General features: G+C 40.7%; 1 protein-coding gene and 1 long non-coding RNA gene across 5 annotated transcripts; one reads left to right on the top strand and one right to left on the bottom strand.

Moving 5' to 3' along the window:
- Positions 1-2,116: 2,116 nt before the first annotated feature.
- Positions 2,117-24,424, bottom strand: otp (orthopedia homeobox). Of its 4 annotated transcripts, none has more exons than XM_065863326.2 (9): positions 23,713-24,424; positions 22,849-23,132; positions 16,646-16,938; positions 15,951-16,085; positions 5,413-5,617; positions 5,165-5,290; positions 4,088-4,254; positions 3,411-3,521; positions 2,117-3,348 (listed from the first exon to the last, which is right to left on the bottom strand). In XM_065863326.2, exons 2-9 carry the CDS (start codon positions 22,877-22,879, stop codon positions 3,121-3,123), a joined length of 1,296 nt encoding a protein of 431 aa, XP_065719398.1. In that variant the 5' UTR covers positions 22,880-23,132; positions 23,713-24,424; the 3' UTR covers positions 2,117-3,120. The 4 variants fall into 4 exon arrangements, with proteins under 4 accessions (XP_065719398.1, XP_065719397.1, XP_065719400.1 ...); XM_065863325.2 differs by having other exon boundaries at positions 2,124-3,348; positions 15,951-16,106; positions 23,713-24,421; XM_065863328.2 differs by lacking the exon at positions 5,165-5,290 and having other exon boundaries at positions 2,126-3,348; positions 23,713-24,419.
- LOC139352552 (uncharacterized) lies at positions 17,528-19,113 on the top strand. Its single transcript, XR_011603772.1, has 3 exons — positions 17,528-17,838; positions 17,903-18,260; positions 18,979-19,113. It is a non-coding gene; the product is annotated as an uncharacterized lncRNA (long non-coding RNA).
- Positions 24,425-26,145: the final 1,721 nt, after the last annotated feature.

Here is a 26,145-nt window from a genome sequence, read left to right as displayed (position 1 = left end):
TATGCTCAAGTATGGAACGCAGAAGTCTGATCCAATATTTTTTAAAAGTAGATAGATAGTTATATAGCCAATATAGATTCCAAGCTTCGTTTTTGAAAAGAAGATACTTTCGGAGGTCAGTCGAACTCAGTGTATTGATTCTTTTTCAGATCAAAGTTTAGTTTTGCACAGTTTCGTTTTACAAAGTTTCGTTTGTTGCTTTTCATGTCGTTAGACTCAGACCCACCACTAGTATTTCAGTTAGTTAACAACATTTTTTGTCGACAGCTATCTGAAATCAATTAACCACTTCATCGGAGCACGCAGTCCGTGCCACTTGATGAACTAGTTTTTATTAGACCTCCATGCTTTTGGTATGCAAATCACGTTCAGTTTTTAATTTAGTTTACTATATAATAATTCGCATACTTACATACATAGTAATTGTTTTTCGTTTTTTGTTTCTAAGCTTAAACGATACAAGAAAGTCTATTACAAGTATGCCATAATCGTATGCATGCATTGTAATTGTATAATTTGTAATTGGTAATCGTAATAGTAATCCACTGGATGCGAGCACTCTGAAACGGTTTTGGGCTTTTGGGACTTGAGCTGTCTACATATTCCTGCGGGAATAGTTTCATAGTTGGCCTATGACCTAGGTTCGAATAAATCGTTTCTCGTATACATGGTTTACATTCATTATAGTCTTTTAAGTTTAATCTTGGAAATCAGGATACAAATAATGCAAACACATAAATTGTGCACTGCTCAAAGTCTAGGTTTTGGTTATCTTATATCGCTTCGCCGCCGTAGTTTCGCAGTTTGAATCCCTAACGGTTTTTCCGTCGAATATGGGCTTTTCACCACAACACGTCCTGCATCCTACACCCCACAGAACCCGTAATCCGAAAAGCTTTCGATGCTTTTCAATAAATTTCAGTAGACCGACTTGTGTTGTTGGAAGTTATTGTGAGGGCATCGCTGTGCCATTTATTTTTATCTAATTTTAAATTTTAGCTTACAAGTTTTTATTTGCTGATAATTTGTTTTTATATTCTTTTTTAAGGCTATTGCCACAAGTTTAATAATAATAGGATAGTCACATTGATTTAATACTCAGGAACACCCTTATGCATTTAACATAAACAGTATTACACAACACTTAATTTGATATTTTATTTATAACTCTGATGTCGTCACACTTTCGACCTCTCGTTCTGCTTTCCTTATCCATTGTATCTGCCGTGAGTGGTGCGACGAAAAGAGCACTTGAAATTAAATATGAAAACTTGATCGAGGTGTAATCTTGTTGTGCGGGGGTTTGAGATTAGCAGTTCATGTGCAATGATGGAGCGATATTTATTGAACTAATTTTATTAAAATTATTTGAAAATTGTATTATTAAGTAATCTACCTTTGGTTTTGAATTCGCAATGATCATGGGGAAGTGTTGGCAACCGTATGGATGTCACCATCCGGGAAATGCTTGAAGGCGTCGGGGCTGGTATGTATGGCGAAGTCGCGCAGAAATCCGAGGAACTTTCAAGTAAACATCCCGGGCCCTTTGTGTTGGGACCCCGGTTGCCCTATAAATGATTATTAATAAATGTCAAACTAATATGTTAACTTTCCTATAACTCACTTTTAGCACGAAAATTTTATCTTAGAACTTCCAGCTGCATCTGCCTGGTTTGACAATATGGCTGCGACTGTACTGATATCTGCTGATCATCATCATTCCTCTCCCGCCATGTATGGCCTCTCCCAAAATTGGGTCATTGGATACATGAGTGCCATTTAAGGTACTCTCAGAGCGAACCAGGATTAATCCTTAAAAGGCCAGATTCGCCCGCCAGATTCATCCCGCTGCTGCATCTATCGCCCTATCGATAGAGTCCCTCCCATTATCGACTCCAATTGCAAAACACTCCATGAACGGAATTGGTTTAGGTCCCATAGAAATGGGATCTCTCTAACGTTCATTAATTTTTTCGCAGTTTATTACATTTTCGTCAAAAATAAAGGCCAAAAAGTAACCCCATTGGGCGAATATACCCAGGATCTGGTCTAACCTACGTCCAGTTGAATCACCTGGAAGTAGCTTCCATTGACGTTTTGCACCACAAAAACGTTTGCCACTTGATGAACCAGTTTAGACCTCCATGCTTCTGGTATGCAAATCACGTTCAGTTTTTAATTTAGTTTACTATTTAATAATACGCATAATTACATACATAGTAATTGTTTTTCATTTTTGTTTTAGTTGGATTTAAATTTAGGCTTAAACGATACAAGAAAGTCTATTACAAGTATGCCATAATAGTATGCATGTATATATGTTGGTATTTGTATTTGTATAATTTGTAATTGGTAATCGTAAAAGTAATCCATTGGATGCGTGCACTCTGAAACGGATTAGGGGTTTTGAGGCTTGAGCTGCGTTAGTTTGGTGTCACTTTGCTATAGTTGGGGCTGCTCGTTTGCTATTCTATGGGTTGTGGTTGTATCGTATGGTTAGATCAAGTGATAGCAACGGAACGGAAGTATACTGTCTATACACAAAAACAACAACACTTACATGAGAATAGATCTACTTACATACACTCCTAGGCATAATTATGCTTAAGTACGAACTAAGCGCGAATTCCGGAGAATCGCCTTGCCAAAAATTATTGTGACGCCCTCGAGGATACTTTTCAATATATATCCTCGCCTGCTATCGATCTAGTTTATACAGTTTTCGTATACGGCAAATCTTTACGTCTAGTGTGTCTACATATTCATGCGGGAATAGTTTCATAGTTGGCTTAGGAGCTAGGTTCGAATAAATCGTTAGTGCCTTCTCAAGCTTCGTTTCTCGTATACATGGTTTACATTCATTATAGTCTTTTAAGTTTAATCTTGGAAATCAGGAAACAAATAATGCAAACACATAAATTGTACAATGCCCTAAGCCTAGGTTTTGGTTATCTTATAACGCTTCTCTGCCGCAGTTTTGCAGTTTGAATCCCCAACGGTCTTTCCGTCGACTGTGAGCTTTTCACCACACCACTTCCTGCATCCTACATCCTAGTTCATGTCGGGAGCTCCGCTGGAGAACCCGTAATCCGAAAAGCTTTCGAAGCTTTTCAACAAATTTCAGTAGACCGAATTGTGGTGTTCGTAGTTGTTGTGGGCGGCATGGGCGTGCAGGTAGGAGGGGATCGCTGTGGCATTTAGTTCCGACGCCCGCCGCCGCAGCGCTGCGATGCTGTGTCCCCGCCACACATCGTCGTCGGTGGCGCCATCTGTTGGCGACTGCATGGACTGGTGGCAGAGCGGTATGCCCGCCTCCTGTTGCTGCTGTGTGGGTGTTGGTGGCGCCATCTGTGGACGGGTAGCGAAAAGTGAGAAAAGCTGTAGCCGAGACGCGTACCATGGTGAGTTACCTGCTGTTGTTGGTGAGCTTGCTGCTGCTGCTGTTGATGAGATTGCTGCTGTTGTTGTTGGTGAGATTGCTGCTGTTGGTGAGTCTGCTGTTGTTGTTGCTGGTGCAGCGGCTGTTAAGGAAATAATTTTAGTGTTATTTGAATTTTTTGTTGGGGATACGAAATTTGTAAGATGTTAAGTTTTAAGAATATTTATATGTTTTCTTTATTAACAATTAAAAGGATTTATAGATATTTAAAACCCCGCCTTCTTGTGCAATTTAGAGTCATACAGATACATCTTTTATTGGCATTCTTTTAAAATTTGAATAAAATGTTCTTTTTTCTGTAGCACCACGAATTGATTAAAGTTAGCTATCATATTTTTTCCTTTTGATTTACATATAACTAGAATTTTTATAGACCGATTTGTTAGTTCAATAGCTCGCTATGCTCATCTTATATGAGTTTATCAAACTAAAATTCAAATAAAACTGTGACAATTCTGATGGAAATAACATTTTTTTTCTGATGGTTAACTATGTTCGATTAGTTAAATGAATAAAAAGTATTTTAATTAACCCATAACAATTTTCAATGTGTAATACAAGAATTATAAAAATCAGCAAAATGTTATTTTAAATATCTATATTATTTTATGCCTAAACTGTGGATGTAAGTTTTTAGAGAGGACTCACCATGGGCTCGCCGTTCAGCTCGTTCTGGCTGGAGTTCGGCTGCGCGGAATGTGGCGGCGGGGTCACCGACGAGCAGCTGTTCATGTTCGGCGGGGTGGTGGCGCTCGGCGAGCCACTGGGTCCACAGCTGACCCCGCCCACACTGTGCTGGTACATCATGGAGTCGCCTGAGGGAAGAAGTACGGAAAACATAATTAATAAGAGGAGGCCTTCTACGCTGCACAGAAATTAAATCATTAGTTTATTCATATTTAAAAACTGAATTCTACTTCTAAGAAAAGAAAATCTGCATACAAAAATTCCAAATCATTGATATTTTCTGGCATAAAGGGCATTGCATTAAGGATAACCCTCTGTCAGCGTCCGAGTTATTAAATTAAAACATGATTGATAAGTCCAGACACGCCCACAAGACTTGCATATAAAATCTTGTGATGTGTAACAACTTTTTCATAGTCGTTATGTGATGTCACCCAGATATATCTGGCAAGCAAGGCAGGGCCCAAAAAATTAAAAATCTTCAACAAAAAGTGTAACAATGAAAACTTTGCTGACGGTAGCAAGAGCCGAAAAATACAAAATCGACATGAACATGTCTCCAAAATGTCAATTAGCACAACTATACGAAACCAAATAAAGAAGATGAAAAAATGCCTTTGGGTATTCCTGAAAATTAAACGACTGCCTGTTAATTGATCGAACAAACAGTCAGCCCGGGGCATTATAAATGATACGATGCGATACAACCCATACGCATGCAAATGTTTTTGGGGCTACCGAAAAAAAAAGTGTTATGAGTTCAAAGAAATGAGAGACGCGGACTCTGGCGTCGTGTTTGGTCAATTGTCGGCAGAACTGGAACTCAAAACTGGATGGCATCGATGGAAGCTAAGCAAATAAATCCCCAGAAGCAAACAGCCGACTGAACAAAGCCCCAAGATATGAGAAAAATAAAATCATGGCAGGCGAAAAAGTGTCAACGCTTGGCTTTTGTCAGCCGCATGCAGATGGAAAATTTCGGGGCATGTGATCATCGCGTAGGTTTCTCGGGGGCCTGACTCAAGACCCACAACCTACCCAGAGCATTGAGGCCGTAGTGCTGATAGCTGCCCGCTCCCAGGGCGGAGCCCATGTTAATGCCCGAGTTTAGGCCGCTGTTCAGCGAGGACGAGAGTGGCGATGACTGATTCAGCTGGCCAAAGCCTGCGGACACATTCCGTTTCCCAATCCGAAAAAGCAGCGGTTAGTAGGAAAATAAGGGTTCGAGATAGGATAGTTAGTTGGGAGCGTTCTCTTTGAGGGTCTGTCGGGTCACTATCACTCACCAGCTGTCATGGGGTTTACGCCCACGCCCCAGCGATCTCCGCCAAACATTCCCGTGCCGCAGAGGCCATCGCCCATGGCGATATTGGTGATGTTGGCCCCAAACGGCGGAAGTCCATGGGAGGGCAGAAGGGCGCCCGGGGTGCGGAATACATTGGTGGTCTTCTTGCGCTTCTTCCACTTGGCCCGGCGGTTCTGGAACCAGACCTGTAAGGAAGAGGGGTAAGGTGTTATTACTGATTAGGTATTGTTAATAAACTTAGCCGAACTATCCCACCGCCAATGTAACGTTCTATGTTCTTGTAGGATTTTTAATTCAATCAAAGTATCTTATCTCTTATCGTGTAATATGTAATTTAAATTGAAAGATATATTGCTTGTTTCCAAGCTTACTCACATTTAAATTACTTGTATTTGTTTCGATATTGTTTAACCTTTAGTTAAATTAATTAATTATACAAATAAATTCAATGAACTAAAATATGACATACAAACTATCTAACGTGTTGGGTTCAACCAAAAAAATTGTCTCACCCACAAGATTGTACCAATTTTATTTGCTAAATTCTACAAAGTAGCTATAAAAATTTTATTGTATATAAACTCTCTAAAATTTGAAGATAAATTGGAAAAACTCTTGTACCCAATAGTTTTATACAGCTAATATGTTTAGTTTATAACACAAACTTGAAAAAAACTTTATACAGCTTTCTAAAATTATAATTTATATAAAACTAAAAGACCAAATCAAGTTAAGAAAACCATTTTGCAGATGACATTGATTTTACAGCAAATCATATAAGTAAAGAAAATAAACATTATTCTCGTACTTAAATTTGATAAGTTTTTCTCTTTTATTTAATTCAAAACTAAGTAATCCCGAAATAATCTTATATTGAATTTAATAAGTTAGGTAACCTTAACCTTAATACAAAATGTTTGATACAATTTAAGGGCTTTCTCAGCTTAATCCGTGACTCTGTGACAGCCCTGTTTTGGCCCCTTGTTGGGCCACTCCCACCCAACCCTTCGGGCTTCTTCCGACGCGGTTGCCTCCTACGAACACGGTCTTAATCGAGATCAATTACCGCCGTGACAGTCAAAACATGTCTCGACACAGCATACACACTCTCGCAGAAACAGAAACAGATTTACATGGGCATAAATTCGATATGTAAATTCCTCAGCCCTTATACGTGGATTCCCACCCACTTTACGGACAATTTGGCATCTTTGGCCAGCGAGTCCTGGCCGGACCTTCGATACGCTTTTGTCTTAGGTCGAGAGGAGAGGTCGAGGCCGTGTCGGATGTGTTCGCTTCAAATTGGCATTTCCATATGCATAAGAACAGCGGAGCCGAAACAAGGCAGACACGTTGAGGTTTTGACATTTACAAGGCAGCACACAAGCACTCCCCACATCTCCATTTCCATCCCCAAAACTCACATCGAACGGGTAACCGCCAGGTGTGGGTGTGGCAAAAAAGGGTTGCCTACATTTAGGGGCTGTATGTATTTAGTGCTAGTGCAGATTGCACAGCATTCTCAACTCTGAGCTTTCCTTTACGTACTTTTTTTCGAGCCTTCTTTGAGTTGTGCTACAAAAAATCCGAATAAAGTGCCAGCCCTTGAATGACTAGTGACATGGAAACGATTTTGCCAGGCCATTCGCATCCACATCACTCGCAGTCGGGTTGACAACTTAACCGTTCTACACACCCATCCACTTTCCACTTTCGGGCACACACATACATATAAATGATGTCCCGGCTATATAGTATTTATAAATCCCAGCATTTCGTGGCAAATCTTGAGCTGTCACCGACTGTCGGCGTCGACGTCGACGGCTTCTGTCTGAGTGCGCCAGACTAATGGCAAAGGAATAGGGCCAAAACAGCGGGCCAAAAGCGAGAAAGGGGGGCTGTGGAAGAGCCAGAAAGATAAATGGCAAGTTTCGAGCAAAGTAACTTTGCTTGTAAGGCCTTCTGATGGCCTGATGGTCCCCAGTGGGTTTGTCATATGTCGGACAACGGCAGACAGAACCAGAACCCAACCTGTTCGGGCGGAGAAAAAAATCGATCTAACCTCGAAATCAAGAGAGCGACATTAAGAACGCTTACTTTTTGAAATATACACAGATAAAAAAAGATGTATCTATTTTTCAGGGGTATAGTAATAATAGTTTTTCGGGTTAAAAATTAAATTATCATAAGCTTTCTTCTTGCACTATTAACTATTGTTCAAGGACGTACAAGTTTTTTATACCTTGAATAAGAAAGAACCTTAAAAAGAGATTAAGAACTGTTAGTACTTAAATATTTTTGGGCTTGCAGAGAAAGGCTTTATCCATTCGCAGATAAATAAACACTTTTCAGGGAAAGTTTAAATAAATAACTTTAAATTATAGTTTCTTAATGAAGAATCCTAGTGCTAAAAAGTTTTTCTGTTCCATCAGAACTGGAACTATCGCAGGTTGTTCAGGTTGGAATATCACTCGTTTTCAGGATGTTACACCAGGGACGCTAATGTGCCAGATTGTGCAAGGGATAATGGATGAAGAAAGGGTGGGTTGATGGGGTGATGTATATATATATACTTATTCCTGGGGGTTGAGCTGTGTCGGCGACCTTGACTTGTTTATGTTTTTTACGTGCTTATGCGTCGCTCTATTCATTAACTTTTAATTTAATAATTTAAGACAATGTCTGACTGTCTGGCCTCTGCTCGCTCTTTCTCTGTCTCTCTCTCTCTTTCACTCTCCCTCTCGCTCTTTCCGTGCTGCCATCTCATTCTGGCTTATTGAGTTCGGTAAATTTAATTTAGCTTGCTGTTTTATTTTGCTAGCCACATTCGTGTGAGAGCATTTCCCTACTCGCAAACACACACACACACACACCCACTCACCCACACGAAGAATGCGAACGGAAGTAAGCAGAAGAAGAAGAGCTAGGCGGATGGCAGGGGCAAGAGGAAGAGAAAGCCAAAAGTCATTGCCTGCTTTTTTGGTCTAAGGCTGCGAGCCATTAAATTGGCATAACGTGCATGACGTGCACGGCACGTAAATAGGCGTTAAAATGTCGGTTAAACAAAACATTTATTTTTTATGTCTGCCCGAAAAGTGTGCGTATGTATTTACAAAATTCGAGGGTGTGCGCCCAGGCAAGCCCACTTTGTATGTGTGTATGTACGTTTTTGATTTGTTTTCACTCCTGCTTCCTTCAGTTGCACCCAATTTCAGGCCAGAACCCAAACAAAACATAAAAAATAGCTCCTTATGCCGCGTTAAATTGTGTGTCTAACGGTAATTTTTTAAGCTTCACCCTTATGAATAAATTATCAGCTGCTGAGTGGCTGACTTCCACCCAAAAGTCAAATCATACGCCTTTTTTACGGTCGTATAGACTGGAATTTTATGAAGAGAAATGTATATATATTGGATAAATGACAATCAAAAACCAAACTTTTTAAAAGTTAGTAAAGCAATATTATTTTTAGTAGATTGAAAGGCAATTTTAATTATACAATTATCTAGAATTGAAACACATATATTTAGAATATAATTCCGATGTCATTAAGTGACGAGAATCTTGGGAAAAGTATTTAATATTGGTTCCAAATTTTGTACGGGTACTTTCTACAAAAGTCTACAAAAGTTCAATAGTAAGGTGATCAGAAAATGTGTATCTGTTCTTAATTAGAAGTTTACTAAGAGATTACTTTGCAAAAAATGTTACGAATGTTATCCAACATTGATCAATATTGCCCTCTACTTATTTTAAACTTTAAAACAATATATTTAACTTTTCAATAATATTTACTTGATTTAATAATATACTTTCCTGATTAAAAAGATTTATCAAATGTTATTTAAATAGTTAAGAATATTAAGTAAATAATACAAAGCAATATTCCTCTTCAATAACAGTGTGATTCAGTAGAACTTTCCATATGCAGACTGCACTGTCAGACGCACAAAAAATAGAAACCATAACAAGTTGGTGGTCGAAAAAAATTTCAGCCATATGTTCCATACAAAAGCATTTTCATGTTTGGACTTTTAATTTTCACTTCTCGACTGACACAAACAAAAACAGCCACAAAGGCAGAAGAGACACCACCAGTAAAAGGCTGAAGGCAAACAAACAGAAGCCGGGGAAAGGGAAGGGCAACTGTTGCAAATAATAAATGAGTCAAGTTCATGAAAAAGCAATTTCTTGTGGCAGGCCGCAGATATTAGCACCCGAAATCCAGAGCCCCGGAATCCAGAGCCCAGAAATGCTCACGAGGGGCGAGCAAATGGAAGCAGAAGTCAGAAATTAAGTATCGGCCAAATTACACGGCCGGGGAACTGCGGCTGCAAATGGGATAACAAGTGATTTGCTTTGATTTTATGGGCTTGCCTTTCGGGGTGGCTGTGGTTATATATCCCATTATGATGGGGTGGGTGTCAAAGGACCAGCCTCGTTTTTATCATGAACCTGTTTATTGTGTCGCTGTCACCCAAACCCGCAACTTATGATTGCAGTTGCGTGCCCTAATGGTCTGCCATATATATGGTATGATCCCCTTGTACCCCGACTTGTTTACGATATCTGCTCGGTTCGTTATGCAACATTAATTGCACATTATGCCTAATGGCTGATTAAACAGCTGTAAGTATAATAAAAACACCTTGCAGTTCGTTATTCCTTTTGCCGGGATTTGCATTTGACAGAGAATCGAATCCACATTGCTATGCCATAACATAGAAATGCACTTTGCCACAGAAAGCCGCACACTTCAAAAGCCAATTTCAAAATTATCAATCAGAGATATGGGAAAGAGTCGCGAGAGCTGCTCCGACCAGAGAAATGCAATCAAAATTCGATTAGCCCCAATGCAAATATTATTGCAGGGGGGGGTCTAGTTGGCACAGTTGAACCATTTGAAACCGTAGGACAGGTGGAGAGCATCTCTTAATAAACGCTTGATTGGCAAAAGCCAGAAAGTGCAATAATATTTTTCGGCTCGTTTGCGATGACAATTTTTGCTGGTCCTGTTTTCTGCCGATTGCAGATTGGTTATTGCCTCGCTCTCAGCTTTTGTTGCTGTTGGGCCATAATCAAAAATCAATTGGCCAGGATATTGCTTTTCCTTGAACCCACTCCAGGCCACTACAATCCTACAGTCCTACAGCCCAGTGGGGCTGCCAGGCAACCGAAATATAAAATGGCCACTCAACAAAGTCCATACACAAACTGTCCCCTGGCTGCCAGCCTTTGATGTCCTCCTTGGTTTTCCTTGGTCTTCATCTTGAGCTCGAGCATCTTTTTATTATCATTATTGGAGCCCTTTCCCCGCTTTCATATCCTGCCACTATGACTCCCGGGCTCTGAGTGGTTTATGGAAATCGCTTTTCGGCCAATATCTTTTCATTCCTGAGCATATAAAAAATGCGTATAAATTCATAAAATGCCGTCTCGACTTCTGGCTTCCCCAGTTCCCAGCACACTGACACACACACACACACAAATGCCAGTCGATTTATTTTATGTTATCCTTTAAATCCTGCTTTACGAGTCGGGGCCCCAACAACACTTGCCGCCCACCCAGCTCAAACTTCCCCCGAGATTGGAGCTCCAACCCGCCGAGACCGAGTCCACTATGGCCGTCTCTCTCTCCCACACTCCAGCTACCCACTCTTGCCATCTCTTTCATGCCTTTCGGGGAAAATATGTCCTTTGATAGACATCATCAAAGCGATTCCTTGGGCTCTTCTGGGCGGTTGTCTGATTTATGAAATAGTTTTGGATATTTTTTTCAGATTTTTGGGACTTGTGTTTTTCATTTCGTCCATTTATATTGTGGGTTGCCGGGGCAACTGCAGCCTCTTTTTTGGTTTGAAGGTTCAGGAATTGGGGTTCGGGATTCGGGGCAGGGATGGTGGCCAATGCAACCCCCGAAAATGTTTCGCTGCATTCGTGGAGCATGCGCAGCTTAAGGATGCTCCCCTTTGGATTCGCTTTGTGCCTTCCTCACAAAGTTTGCCAGCCTTTTTTTTGTGTTTTTTCTTTATTTTTTGGGTCGTGGGGACTCTTGTCATTCTATCAATGGCAGCAGCATTTGGACCAGCTTATCCCAGATAGACCCCAGCAACCAGCAGACCGTCCGGCACTTTGGCACGCCATTTTCACACAAACATTTCAATGAAAAGTATCAACGAAATTGCTTTCGGAATTGCTTCATATGCCATAAACAGAATGCGTGCCAGATTTCCTTGATGCTCTTTATGTGCATTTTATGGAGAACCCGCCCTACGTTTTCAGCTCCCTACCAAGTCTGGATTTTTAAAGCTTTCGCTAAATTTAGCCCGCCCACTTATTTCGCTTTGGCTCCCCCAACTGGCTAAAGGTACCACCTTCCTCCTTTTTTTTGTGTTTTCCGTTGGTTGCATATTTTCGTTTTTGGAATTTCAATTAAAGTTTAATTAAAATTTGCGATGCCATGGTTATATCAGACGCGACCCAGTCGCCTTTGGCCCGACTTGGAGTGCTTCGCTGGAAAATACTCGTTACAATGTCCCAGGCTCCTTGACCCCTTGTTCCCCCTCGCCCCGCTGGGCTTTTAATAAAGATGCTCACTTTTTATGAGAATATTTCGTCTAATTTTCGCGAAATATTCGCATATTGGCTGGGAGTCACATGGGTCCGGGTGATTTCCAGCCCCCCATCATGACTATTATTAGAGGGGCATTAAGCGGCTCAGCAAATAAATTAGTTCTGTCTGAAGTCGAGGCAATAATTTATCAACGCTCACAGTGGGAAGGCCACGGAGTTCTTCTGGGTGGGAGTGGACTCCCTTTTACTTCGCCTGTGGCTTAGGTCAATCGATATTCTAGGGAATTCCTGCTGAATCACAAATCGTTGAGGTTGTTTTCCGAGAACATGAAAACTTAGTTGCCTTTTATCATTACCTTATGTTAAGTTATCTTGGAAATCCATGTAGATGTTTAAAATGGAAAAAGGTTGTACAAATTTCGATATGATTTTGAACATACATTTTTTTTAATTTTCTAGGCTTTAGCAAGTTGAACTAAAAGAAGGTTTTTAGACTTAACGTTTTGAAATTTTTGGTTTGGGCCCTACTTTTTATTTAAATTGCGAATGGGAAATACCCTTTCTTATTCTTTTCGTAATACCACACAATGTAGTTAATTATTCAACATTCAAGACTTTTAAGAAACCAAGCCTAAAGGGTAGAATTTTTAAAATTGTATGAAGTTTAAAAAAATGTTCGAGCTTAAAACCACACAGAAAGCATATATGAAAAGTTTTTAATTGGCTGGTAAAGGTAGAAATATTTATTTCCGAAATTCCAAAATAAATTTAGGAATTAATTTTCTAAAAAAAACATTGACTAGTTAAACTAATATAACTACCTAGCCAAAAACTCATTTAGTTAAATTAGAAACTGATTATAACAATGTTTAAAGCAGAAATGTATGATGTGGAGAGAACCATTTGTTTCTGAATAAATGTTTTGTTTTAAGCAATATAGCTTGGGGTATTCAGACCTAATTCGCCTTGTTAGCAATATGAATTTGTGTCAAAATGGGAATGCGAAAGAGGTACATATATTAAGTTGCATTTGTCTTGAAAGGAATTAATACCCCGGTTAATAGCATGTTGTAAAATGGTTGCCAGGTAAATGATTGCTTGCCTGACTGTCTTAAAATCCCCCTCTGCTGAATTTTCCCTGAGAACTGGCCAGGTTGCCAGGCAAATTAATCATGTGAGAAATTCATTTAGTGCACTGGCACACCCACACACACAGGCACGTGCTGTGCCGCCGCTCGACCTTCCCCTTTGACCCTCCCCCTCACCCATTGCAACAATTTAATAAACAAACCAATAAATGTTGCAGCGTTCCAGACAAAGCCGAAACAACGGTGCTGTTGACAATGTCAGATCATGATAAGTCAATTTGGTGGGCCATCTTCTCGGTCGCCCAATATCCGCACCCCCTGGAAAATACCCCCCGAAAATTCAGGACCCCCGCGTAGATGTCACGTGTGACAAACAGATTGTCCTTTGCAAATTGCACAAATGCCGCCCACTGGTCTGGGCGGTGTGAAAACACAAATTAACAATTGCCAGGAAGGCCGCCCGTTGCTTTTGGCTATTCTAATTTACCCAAAATCGGGGGAAATCCGATTAGGAAAAAGCGTTGGGGAAACTCCTTAACAGCGACTTTTATTCTTATTAAATTATATTTACCATAAATGATGCTCACACGTGTGTGTGTGTCCTGGAAGGAAGCCAGTCGGCACTACGTGAGCCTCATAACTTATGCACCTGCCCTGCCAAAAATCCAGCTAAGCCTCACCCACCTCCTCCCATATTTCCTTAACTTTGACTTGATTTTCGGGGCTAATACGGACAAGCGTTTTTCGGGCATTTATCTGGAAAGGGTCGGGAGTCGGGAGATGGCTGTCTTTATGCCGTCATTAGCTGCAAATCCTTGTAGATTGATTTAGGGCCAGACGTGTGTGTGCATATCGAATGAAGGTCCGACCTCAGAGCGCTCACATATCCGTTAAACTGCGAAAGTGTGAAATTTTCGATGCCCCGCTCTAAATGTTTTATTTCGCCTTCGACTGCGAACTTAATTTATATGCTAATTTTATTAAACAGCAATCCCAAAACTAATCCAACGGCCTGACATTCTCTAAGCCGCAACGACAACGCAAAATCAAGCATTAAAACAGCAGGACTACAACAACATTCGCTGTGGCAGGAGTGTGGAGAAAAAAAAGCGGAGAGCTATATAAAAGCCGACGGCAGTTCTAACAACAATATCCTCCAGACTCATCCCCTGCTGAAATTCAGAAATTTACCCCCTGGCAGGTGATTGCATTGTCCTTTTGGACAACCGGATCCTGGGAGCTGGGGAAGTGGTTGGTCGGTTGGTTTGGTTGGAAAAAAGCATTAACGGGCAACACTGATACGCAATTATTAAAACAATTTATCAAAGTAGAACACATCCGGCGGAGGAGCAGGAGGCCAGGACATGGTGGGCAGGATCATCATGAAGGTGTCGCTGCTCACTGAGTTGCTCACTCATGGCTAATTGTTTTAGCCAGTGAAATAGTAGTAGTAGTAGTGGACCAAAAGGAGGGCCAATAAGCCAAAGTTTTTGGCATTCATTTGCCCAACATTCAACACTCCAAGGAGAAATCTCAGCAGAAGAGCACAAGCAGTGGCAGAAGCAGGAGCAAAAGCAAGCAGTGAAAGCGGAAGCGGAAGCTTAAACACAAATTTAATGAAGCAGTAAATTCGATTGTCGCATAAACAAAGCCCGCCCGCATGCAAAAAGGACCTCCGCGGGGCTTGGGGATCCAAGGATCCGGGGGCGATGGAGAGACAAGGATAATGGCGGCAGCACAGGGGAGCTGTGCCAGCCACAAAAGGATAATGCCCATTGTGTAAGTGTGTTTGTGTGTATGTGTGGAGCAAACTTTGCTGCGAAAAAGCAAGAGCATCCTGGGGAGACTTTCTGTGTGTATGTGTGAGTTTGTGGGGGTGTGGCTGAATGCCCGACTAAATGTGACTTTATGTGCTTTAATAAAGTATAATTTTGGGCGCTTAAATGGCGTTCGGCGGCGACTTTCAGCCCAGAGCCTCGTAAACTGTTGCAAGCCGGCAAAAAGGATATCCATATCCCCAACTTTTCGCTTCCAACTGCAGCCAAAGCCCGAAACCAAAATCCAAACGTCCGTTGCGGTTGTGTGCAACACAAGTGAAATGTCATGTCAGTCCTAAAGCGAACTGAGCCCCAAATTCCGACAGCTCCGACCACTGACAACTGTCGAGCCGCAGGACAAACCACACAAAGTTAGCATGCAGGGTAAGAAAAAATAATTAGCTAAATAAGAGTGAATTTAGCATCACAAAAGGGGAAATATCTTTAGTTTTCACAGCAGAATGTTTGAATTAAAGAGTATTAAACAAAATAAAATAGTTGGAAGTAAAAGTTTTAGTTAATCAGGAATGTCAGTACGTCCTCATGGAAAACTAAAAGTATATTTAAAGCGTAAAAACCTATGAAAATTAATAGTTTAAAGTAAACATTTAGATTAACATTTGATCGAAAGTGCTTTCATTGTGCCTTTTAAATGGCTGTATTAAACAACAACCAAATTCAAATTCAACCAACCGAATAAAAATATAATCTGCATTTAATCTGATGTATATCTCTTAAGATCGAATTCCACTAAAACCACCAAGCAACTATCTTTCAATTGACATGAACATTAAAAATTTAGTATAAATAAATCAAAACAAACTAAATTTTTAACTGAACTTCTTAAATAATTAAAAAAGGTAAATGGTAATCCCAACCTTCAGTGAACTATATCCATAGAGTGTCATTCTTCCAGACTTAAAACGTTATAAACTTGTTTTCCCAAAGTTTGCTTAAGGTTAACCACCAGATTGAGGCTAAGAAGTTTCTCTTATTGGGAACTTAAAGTCCTTTTTTCATAAATTTCCAAGAAGACTCACCTGAACTCTGGACTCGGTGAGGCCGATCCGCATGGCGATCTCCTCGCGCATGAAGATGTCCGGGTAGTGGGTCTTCGAGAAGCAGCGCTCCAGCTCGTTCAGCTGGGCGGGAGTGAAGCGGGTGCGGTGGCGCTTCTGCTTGTTTTTGTCCAGGTGCTGCAAGAGAGACACAGCCAAAGGAAATGCAAAATGAGTGGGTTGACCTGGTCGAGGGGTTCTTAGAACACTGACGAACTACCAGACTAGGAATGCAAGCTACGCACTACTTTACGGATTACGATTTACGGTCTACAGAGGTTTTAGTTAGACTAGAATAGGAGTTCTACGGTTCTAAGTATGGAAATCAAAGTACACTTACTTTTGTTTATAGTTTACGGATATGATTCATAAGGTACGAATATGATTCATGGCACATTTAATTAGGTTCATTACACAATTCAGAACACACACATTCACGTTTTTGGAAACAGATTTTCGTTTCGGATCGAATTTCGGATCGAATTGGATTGTATTTGATTTTGGATTTTTGGCATAGCAGAGTAGAATTTGAAGGAATAAATAAACATCGAAAAGAACATGGATTATTAAAAAAGTTTCGTATAAACTAGGCGCTATGTCACTTCATCTCTCTTCGCCCACTAGGACTCTCTCCCTTTCTCTCTCTCTCTCTCTCTATATAGCGCTGGCCTGCTCACCTGATCCTGTTGCTGCATGTTGTTGTTGTTGCTGTTGCCGTTGTTGTTGTTGTTGCTGTTTCCGTTGCCACTGTTTCCGTTTCCGCCGTTCAGCGCATTGGAGTTGTCACACAGTCCGCCGGAAATGTGTAGGCGTGCCACACCACCGCCCACTGGCACTCCGCCAGAGGACCCACCGCCTGCACCGCCGCCAAGATCGGCCAAGTTGGGACCCACAGGCAGTTGGCCAAAACTGTTGACTCCTGCGTGCAGCGCAGTCAACGCGGCCTTGGGCAGATCACAATCCTTGGGGCCTGAAAAAAATGGGTAGACTGGTATTTTAACCACTGCATGTTATGAAAGTTCCAGTACTATTAATAGGTTTTTAATATTTCAGGGAAATGTAATCACACATGTATATTGATTGAAGTATTACAAACTTTTAAAATTCATTTATTTTGTAATGGTTATAAACCACTCTGAATGTTCTGCTATCTAGGCTTAAACCTTAATATTTTGTTTAAGACGAAAAATCTTGTCTATAAATGACACTCAGTCCTAAAGAGGTTGTCCATAAGGCCATGTCCGACGGCATTTTAAGATGCCAGCTATTGTCTTTTTTTCATTTTATTATTATTTCTTTATATGTAAAAGTATTTTCTACCTGTATCAAACAAACAAACACTTTTTAAGCCAACAATCAATTAAACTAGTTATAAATATAATTGGTTATCTGAAAAAGCAATATCAAGTTTTCTAAAACATAAAGGCGTGTAGCATATCAAAAGCCTATTGGATGAATTTCTCCGACAAAATTCTTTATAAATCACTTAACTTCAACAAGTTGATCGTTAATCCTGCGATATTTTTAAAAATAACCTTTACTTGATATCTTCCGTCTAGTTGGCCTGGAAAAATTTTTCAAAAGACGACTAGTCCCAGAAATATTCTGATAACGATTAAGCTATCTGCACTTCACAATGATTTTTTTCGTAATGGACTTGTGCCTGGATCTGATTTCTATTGGCTTACATTGGATGCTTTGGAATCTTGGCAAGATGCTGCTGCCGCATCTGGCCACTTTTTTTGCTTTTATACTTGCCTATAAATACTTTTGTGTACGGGGATCTTCTGATGCTACCCCTTCAAAAGGATTTATTTTGCGGGAAAAAATTGAAGAACTTTTTCGAAATCATCAATTGACAGACACGAATGTAAGTAATGGCCTATTGGCTTGTTTGTATTGAATCGATTAAAAATCTCCACGAAAATTCACAGCTGCAAGGAGAAGTTGAGGCTTAATACCCCTGCACACACGCACGCGAAGTTGGCAAATATTTTGTTGAATCGTTGTTGAATCCCTAAATGAATTACAACCCGAGTCGGTATCCACTTGTTCCGCTCAATCGGAAAACGTTTGTCTTTCAATTAGCTTAGTTTCTCGTTGAATGCGCGGGTTTTTTTTAGATTTTTGGGGACCGGTGAGCTAACGAACTAGAGGATTGCTCGGAACGAACTGCGGCGATCGGCTAAATTGAATTTTTCAACAACCTGTCATTCAGAAGGAAAAAGATGCCAAAAACAGTAACGAACGTGAGAGAGAGCCAAGAAGAGCGGGCCAAACAACAAACTAAAGGTGCGAGACACACAGATATGGCCAGAGGTTGGGATACAGATACAAACGTGGGCCAAGATACAGATACAGATGCAGATGCAAAAGGCGAGAGAGAGCCACCAAGTGCTAACCCCTTTTCCATTTCCTACCTTCGGGCCTCACTTGACTACGTAACGTATTTTTATTTCATTTCCATTTTATTTGTACGTGTATATCGCTGGATGGTATGGGATTGGTAGGGGTTCGGGATTCGGGGTCCGGGATTCACGGGAGAGTCATCTTCATCGTACGCCTGGAATTTTTAACATGTACGTGCGAGAGAGACTCCGGCTCAACTCTTTCAGCCCGATTCCCTTTGTTGCCCGAGCTCAACTGTTGCTACAAGTCAAACATTTACTCATCGCCGGTTGATGCGAACTCTCGTCCCCGAGCTGTAACCTTTGGGGGACGGAACCCCGCGATGTTGTCACGATGGGCCCATTCGATTAGGCTTAAAGTGAAGGTGTAGGCGGTTATTGCTTACTGGTAACTGGTTACTGGCCACTGGCCACTGGCCACTTCCACTGAAAGCGAGTCCGAAATGCAAATCCCGACTAAGCGGAAAAGGCACCTCCTTCTCAATCCCCAGTTGCAATCCATTTCAATTTCTTTTAGGCAGACACAACACTCTCGATTGCCGACTTTGATGTTTTGGCGGTGGCGGTAATGGCGGCTCTCAATGATTTTTATTGTTTTCGAGATGGACTTGTTAAAATTTCGGCATACATCACAGGTTCGGACGGACGTCAGAAATCCGGAGCGGTGTTCGATACCAAAAACTCCTCAGGTGAACGAGTTCAGTTCGACGAGAGAGACGCCACATAAAACCATAAATATAAATATCAACAAATAAAAGATATAGAGTTTCTACAAGCGACATTCCCTGAAACAGGCTTTTGTTGTTGCTGCTGTTGCGTTTTAAAACTGCTGCCCGGAAAGTGCTAATTTTTACACATACACCCAGTGCGGCTACTGTTCATTAGCGATTTTCAGATGGTGACGTCCCCAATCGGGACCATATCTATAGATCCCCCCTTTTGGAGCCACCATCCCAAAGAGTTTCCAATCCGAAACCGGCTGAGAGACTAGCAATTGTGAATGGTAAACTGTAGCAGTGATGAAAGTAGCTGGAGATGCCAACTCCCTGGCATATTTTTAGGGCATTACGCAGCACGCATAAAATACTGTTCGAAGACCTAAGAGTTGGCTGCTCCAAACTCTCTGCTCGTGATTAGTAAATTTAAGGCGCGGTGTTAGGTGCGATATCTCCACATCTCGATGATGCTCGATCCCTCGGCTCTCCGACTGTAAAATTCACGCTCGATGGCAACATCTCAAACAAGTATCTGCGACTGGGAGAAGATACATTCGTTGTTGGTCCGTTGCTCCAAAGAAGTGCGACTTTTAACATCCAACTGTTCCCGCTTCCTTCTGTTTTCCGATTTCAGTTTTCTGTTTTCTCAAATCGAATTTCAAATATACGAGTTCGAGTCTCGAGTAAATGTGTCTGTGAGTGGAGAGTGTGGTGTTTGGACCACGTTTGGGAGCCATAAAATAGCGCCACTTCTCGAAATCGCACTTTGCTGGCTGAAACCCGGGACCCTTCTCTCGCCCCAGGCAGCTAGCTAGTTAGTTAGTTGGTCTAACTTTGATTTTTTCACCTCGCCTTTTACAGTTGTAACACATAAATATTAAAAAGAAGCAGCCCTAACTGTTCATTGTGTATGCAGATCAAGATGACGCAGTAGCCAAAGTCAGGGCTAAAGTATCTTAACTTTGAAGATATCTTATGGTAGCTGCTGTGTCTCGTTCGATGTATACTTTTAACAGATACTTTCTATTGATCTCGGGAGAGAATACTTGATTGAAATCCTGATTTACAGTAGATTAAAGGATTCCAATAGTATTGTAAGTATAAAAGAATTTTATTTAAAAAACCATATGTATAAAAAATTGAAAAACAATAAATATTTATAGGTGATCTTAAACATAAATAACTCAAATAAATATTAAACAAACACAACTTCATAAAAACACAGAGCTTAAACTAATATTGTTGTGATATCATAATATTTATAATAGTTAGTAAACGGAATAAATTATATCGTAACCAAGAGAAGTAAAAAGGCTTTGTCAAGTCGTTAGCTAGAAACCCAGAAACATTATTAAATCAACTGTTGTTGATTACGTTGATAAGCTTTTTTTCTCATCATGCCCAAGAAGGCTAACAAAAATGTTCCAAAAACTATGTGTAAACCGCAAAATTGACTTAAAAACCTATTCGTGTTCCCAAATCATTACGACGCCTGCTAATAGGGCATAATTTTGTAATCTATCATCGTAATTTAGTTTGGTCCTCCATTTGCTACCGTACCGAAATTGCGATAAAGTTAATACGAAACTGTAAACATTGCAGCAGAGCAGGCCAACACACAGATACAAATAGTGGCACTCGGATGCATTTACATCTGGCCTGGAGCGGACATTTTAGTTGGTAATATGGCGGAGAAAGAGGAGCAAAACGATGCGAAACGAAATGAAAACCGCACAAAGCGATTAATTAATTAAAATTGGCAAACATGAATTTATCGCGCAAGCAATTTGCACAATTTGCGCAAATCAGTTTGCCTGTTTTTGGGAGCGAACGACGCGATTTCTCCCGCAAAATATATGGACCTGGTCGAAAGCGGCAGGAATGGTCCATTCTGGATGGCAGATGGGCGATGGTAGATGGTAGATGGTATATGGTAGAGCACTTGCACCCAGAATCGCCGTCAGTTGCATGTGCAATGTGCATAATTATTGAAATTTGGAAATTGTGCGGTTTTTAGCAGGACATAGGCTGTATGAAGGCTGCAGGCCCATGGCTACCAAACAGATCGGTTGGCCGGAATGGAATGGAATCTAGGCTGCTCCAACAACTAACCGCAACTGGGAACAGAATCCGCAGCAACCGCAAAACATTTCAATGCAAAACGGATGCCAGTCGGGGGGCAATGGTGGGTTAAGAGGGGTTAAGCACACATATTTCACTAGCGTAGGCCACCGCAAAAATGCCGAACGCACAAAGCGAAGCACACGCAGATATTTCGAGGGGGTATAAAGACCCTTTTACCGCCCCCCCTTTTTGGAAAACCAAAGCGGGTCTGTGCAAATTACAAATGCAATCATCAAATTAATTTAATTAATGCGAGGCGAGGCGAGTCGAGTCGAGGCTCACGAAAAAAGATTCCCCACGAAAATGGAATAAAACGAATGCCATTCGAGTTTCTTTCGCTGCATGCAAATTAAGTATTAGTGTTGGGGAGACACACGGGAAAGTTCTGCCATTTCTTTTGCATGCAAATTGCTCTTAATTGTAAGGGGGGTTCCCCACTTTCCCCATTCCCCTTTCCCGCCTTTCCCCCCTTCATCACCACGCACCCAGTATGCAAATGTTTTTTGGCCTCCGTTTGTTGTGCGGAACTCGGAAAAAGGCTTACGAAATTTATTATGGCAGACTCCGGCACTGCAGGCAGGATTTGGCCAAAGGATTCCGCACTGCGAATCATTGAAATTTATAGTTGTTCATGGGGAAATGGGCAGAATAACTTAAGGCAGATGGGAAACTTTAAAAGCCAACTTTGACAGTTGAAACCTTAAATAGATAGTTGCCCTTTTTTAATTTTGGCTAGATGTGCAAGCCCCTCGATTGCTTTCAATTAAACACCTTTAATCTGAACACTTGACCAGCAACTATGGACATTACGCATACGCCGTGTGGGCCAAGCAACGACAATTGGCGCGTGAAAAATGGCAATAAATTAATAAAAGTAATTAATTGCAACGCTTCGAAGGACGCAAGGATGCTGGCCATAAAAATTGAATAAAAACGCGAGCCATAATTCATAAATGGTTGCCGGCTTGCAGTTGCAGTTGCATTTACAACCAGCAAACTGCAATTGGTGGTAGTGTCGGGCGGGCTAACAACAAATTGATTGCCAAAATTGAAAGTGCTTGAACCATTGATCAACAGTGTGGTAAAAATAATTTATTCGCCCGCACTTGCGTACATATATATATTTATACAGATTTATTAATATATGTATATTAATATGCCGAAACGAGTGAAGTTTGATAATTATGTGCGTGCGCCCGGGCCATGTGCGAATGTAATTCACAATTTGCGGCATATTTAAAAGAGCAATTATATCAATTAACATACACACACCCACTCGAATGGAAATGGGAGAAGGTTTGTCGAGTTAGTTAAATATACAACTTAATTATTGCTAAATGCACGCGACACCTGGCGCCATCTGGTTAGACGCCTCAATTATAGGCCATTTAGCAGACATTGGAGATGCCAATCGGAAGATCGGAAGTCCGAGTAACTTAACTACCCCAACCCCAACCCACCGAACTTGTAGGTGTGCTCAAGAAATTAGTTTAATTATGGCCAGCCATCCGGATTGGTTTTGGAGGGATTAATATACACATTATTATATATTAGCGCAATTCACTTGCCGATCTTAATTACAATATTATACGCACCCCTCCTTATCGACGGGGGCAATATCAATCAACTTACCCAGCACATTGGCCCCAAGATTGTTCAGCATGTTTGCCGAGAAGTTGCGGATCGACAGAGTCGACAGTTTGTCGCTGTTTCTGAACGTCGCTCCAAAAGTAAAGATCACCTTCGATTCGCTGTCTGATTCGGGATTCAATTTGATTGAATCGGGAATCGATTAGGGGTTAGGCAGAATCCCAGGGGGATTGGCTGCTCGTATACTCGTCTATCACAGAACGTTGAAGTTCAAGTTCACCTGCGGTGCAAATTACATCTCAGTTGTTCGGTGGAAATGGGTGTGGCTGAAAGGGAAGAATATTATCAGTTTGACAGGGTTGACTTTTTTACTTCTATTTGACTTTTGTAGTAAATAAATAAATAAATAGTTAACTATGACTTGCAATTTATTTTATTGTCTTTTTAACTTATTTTTAGTTTATCATAGACATGTGTTATATATTTTATTTTAAATAATTTTAAATTTGAAATAACGTATTCAAATTAGACTGTCTTAGGTTAGAATTTTTTAGAGCATTTTTCGTTGCATATTTTATAGATCTGTGTTTCTTGGTTTATGTGCTTGTATATTGTCATCCGTAACGATGACTTAGATATTTTCTTAACTGACTAAAGACCAAGGTGCAAGACGACCTATACTTTAAAGAATACAAATTAATTTTATTGTCTTGATGTTTTGGTTTCATCCTTTTCTTAAACTTTGACCCTCGTCAGATGTCCAGCTATTCGGCCAATTCCAGTAATAGCGATTTACTTGAAAACAAAATCCGTTTCACTTTCCTTAACCGCAGAAACTTTGGCCAAAGTTCGAATGTGTGGGCATTTGCATTGACTTTTATTGCTCATTTGGCCGAAAGGACTCACCTGGCTGCTCCTCCTTCTTACTATGAAAGCCTCCTTGTTTTGTGTGCGAGGGGTCAGAGTTCAGACCAGCACAGACGATCAAATTGCCATAGTAAAATTAATTAAATGCCTTGACCATAAAAAAGCCAAAGAAATTAAATCGAAGTCACTTGGCCGGAAGTTGCAAAGTTTCCTTTCCTCACACGCACAGCTGGCACACACACACACACACTCGCAGAGAGAGAGCGACAACACAGACACACGCAGACATGCACAGGTGAGGACACGCAATGAAACGGAAGTAGTCGAATCGTTTATTGATGAACTGTTTGACCAACTGACAGCCGGACACTGTCCGTCGGAGGACACGGCTTTTGTCCAACTCCGCGGGTGTGGTTCTTGTTTCTATTGTTTAATTAGAAGCTTCTTTTGTTTTTTGCCACGTTTTCACTTTGTTATTCCTTAGTTCTTGTATGTTAGATCGTTTTGTTTAGGGTTCTCTAATGGCGACGGCTTTTTTTAAGCACTGATAAAACGGAAACGGATCGGTTGGTTATCGTAACGGAGCAGTACGCCGGAAACGTAGCGCTGCCTAGGCGGACTCGCTTGCATTTGAGGGCAGTGCGAAAAAATCAAAGCGAATTGACTCCGGGCCCTGATAACTTCGACAACAACGACTGCGCAGTGGCGCCTGATTCAATCGCCACCCCCTCGCACAATTGACGGGTAAGTCGAGCGTTATCTCTGCCAGCGGGCTTATCTCCTGCATTGATTTACAAAAATCACCAGAGAAAAGGGCTATCGAAACCCCGATGGGCGTGGGAAAGAGACGACTACCTGTAACCACAGCCATCTTGCTTTCGAGCTGAGCTCATGCTGACTCGCTCTTGTCTGCCCAAAGCGGTGGTTGTTAGAGCGAGTCGACTATACTTCCGGTGCGTAAAATAGGCCACACCCCCTGTTCGGAATCAACGAATGAGGGAGTTCGGGGGTTTTTTGGCCCCAGAACGATAGAATGTTTTGGCGCCTTCGCCGATAAACGGGTCCTTGCGCCTATCGATAGGCGATGGCCCCATCGATTCTGCTTCAGGCTCGATTTCCCACTGCAGAAAAAGGAAACTTTTAACTATACTTCACAGCTGGTCGCTTTGGCAACCTGGCCATCGCTTGGCCCACAGTTATTGCCAAAAGTCCACTCCCCGGGAAATTGCCCTTAAATTCTTTTTCAGCCCAGCTGCCACGTGTCAGCCACCAGCTTCACCTGTTGTCGTTTATTAGTTTCTGTTTCCGCTTTCCGGCGGTGGGGGGAAGAGTCCCCTTTCGACTCTCGGCGGAATTTTGATAATATTTTGCATACTGCACAAACGTTGAATTAGCCAGACAACGGAATGCCTGGCGAAATGAGAGTTTGTCATGACAACCGCGCAATTCAAAGGACCTCCACCCACGCGCCCCCTCCGTTCAGAAACCACCCACCGCCCATGCGATGTCTACAATCTGTGATCGCCCCTTCCACGCCCACTTTTACATGTAGCTAACTCGAGGGCGTTAATTAAAAACACAAAGTAAAAATTAATACCACTAGAAGAATGCACAAGCACACAGCATTTGTAGGGGGAATCATAAATTTGTTTTTTCTTTGTGGACATGTGGATGACGAATGTGACATCCACAAATTATAAACTAAATTAAATGTGTTTCATAAATTAAATAAAATGTGAAAAACATTTTTTAAGTAAACTTTTTAAAGCCAATGTTTTAACTTTTTAACTTTCTAATATAAGTTTTAGCTTTAAATTCATGCTGATTTTACTGAAATATCTAATTTAACTATTGATAGTATTACTTAATATTAAGACTTAAATTTGTTAGCATATTTATAATATTACCTATATATTACTTAAGCTTGTATCTTAATATCTTATATTTCTTTTACCAAAGTCGTAAAACATGTTTATTATTATCACTGCAAGCGTATGTTAACTTAACATATAAAATGAATTCTATAAATCTTTTTGTTCCTTATTAAAAAACATACTTAAGTATATTTATATATTTAAAAAAATATATATACTCTGTTTTTTTTTAAATAAAAAAAAAATTCAAACGTGAGTAAGCCGTTTCTATTATTTTTTCCACCAGTGTACTTCTAAATGTTTGATATTTCAGTCCAATCATCAACAAATAAAACGACCAATTTTGCAACGTGTCTTTCCCGTTGTCTTACACATTTTCATTTCGTAAGTAAAGAAAATGTGCAAGCCATAAACCTATAACCGGATTATTTTGGTTAGTGTATTATAAAGTAAACAAGCCAAATAAATCGTGATAACATCTCAATTCAGTATTGGGTTCACTTATTAGAGCTTCGGTATCATTTTTCATTTACCTTTTTTCCATAAAGCAAATATAAAAACTTGGAGTGTGTTAATTAAACAAAGACGTTTTTGGAAT

Source organism: Drosophila suzukii, chromosome 2R (assembly GCF_043229965.1).
Source record: "Drosophila suzukii chromosome 2R, CBGP_Dsuzu_IsoJpt1.0, whole genome shotgun sequence".
NCBI lineage: Eukaryota > Metazoa > Arthropoda > Insecta > Diptera > Drosophilidae > Drosophila > Drosophila suzukii.
Note: the sequence above shows the minus strand (reverse complement) of the source record. Positions and strands in the feature narration are given on the sequence as shown.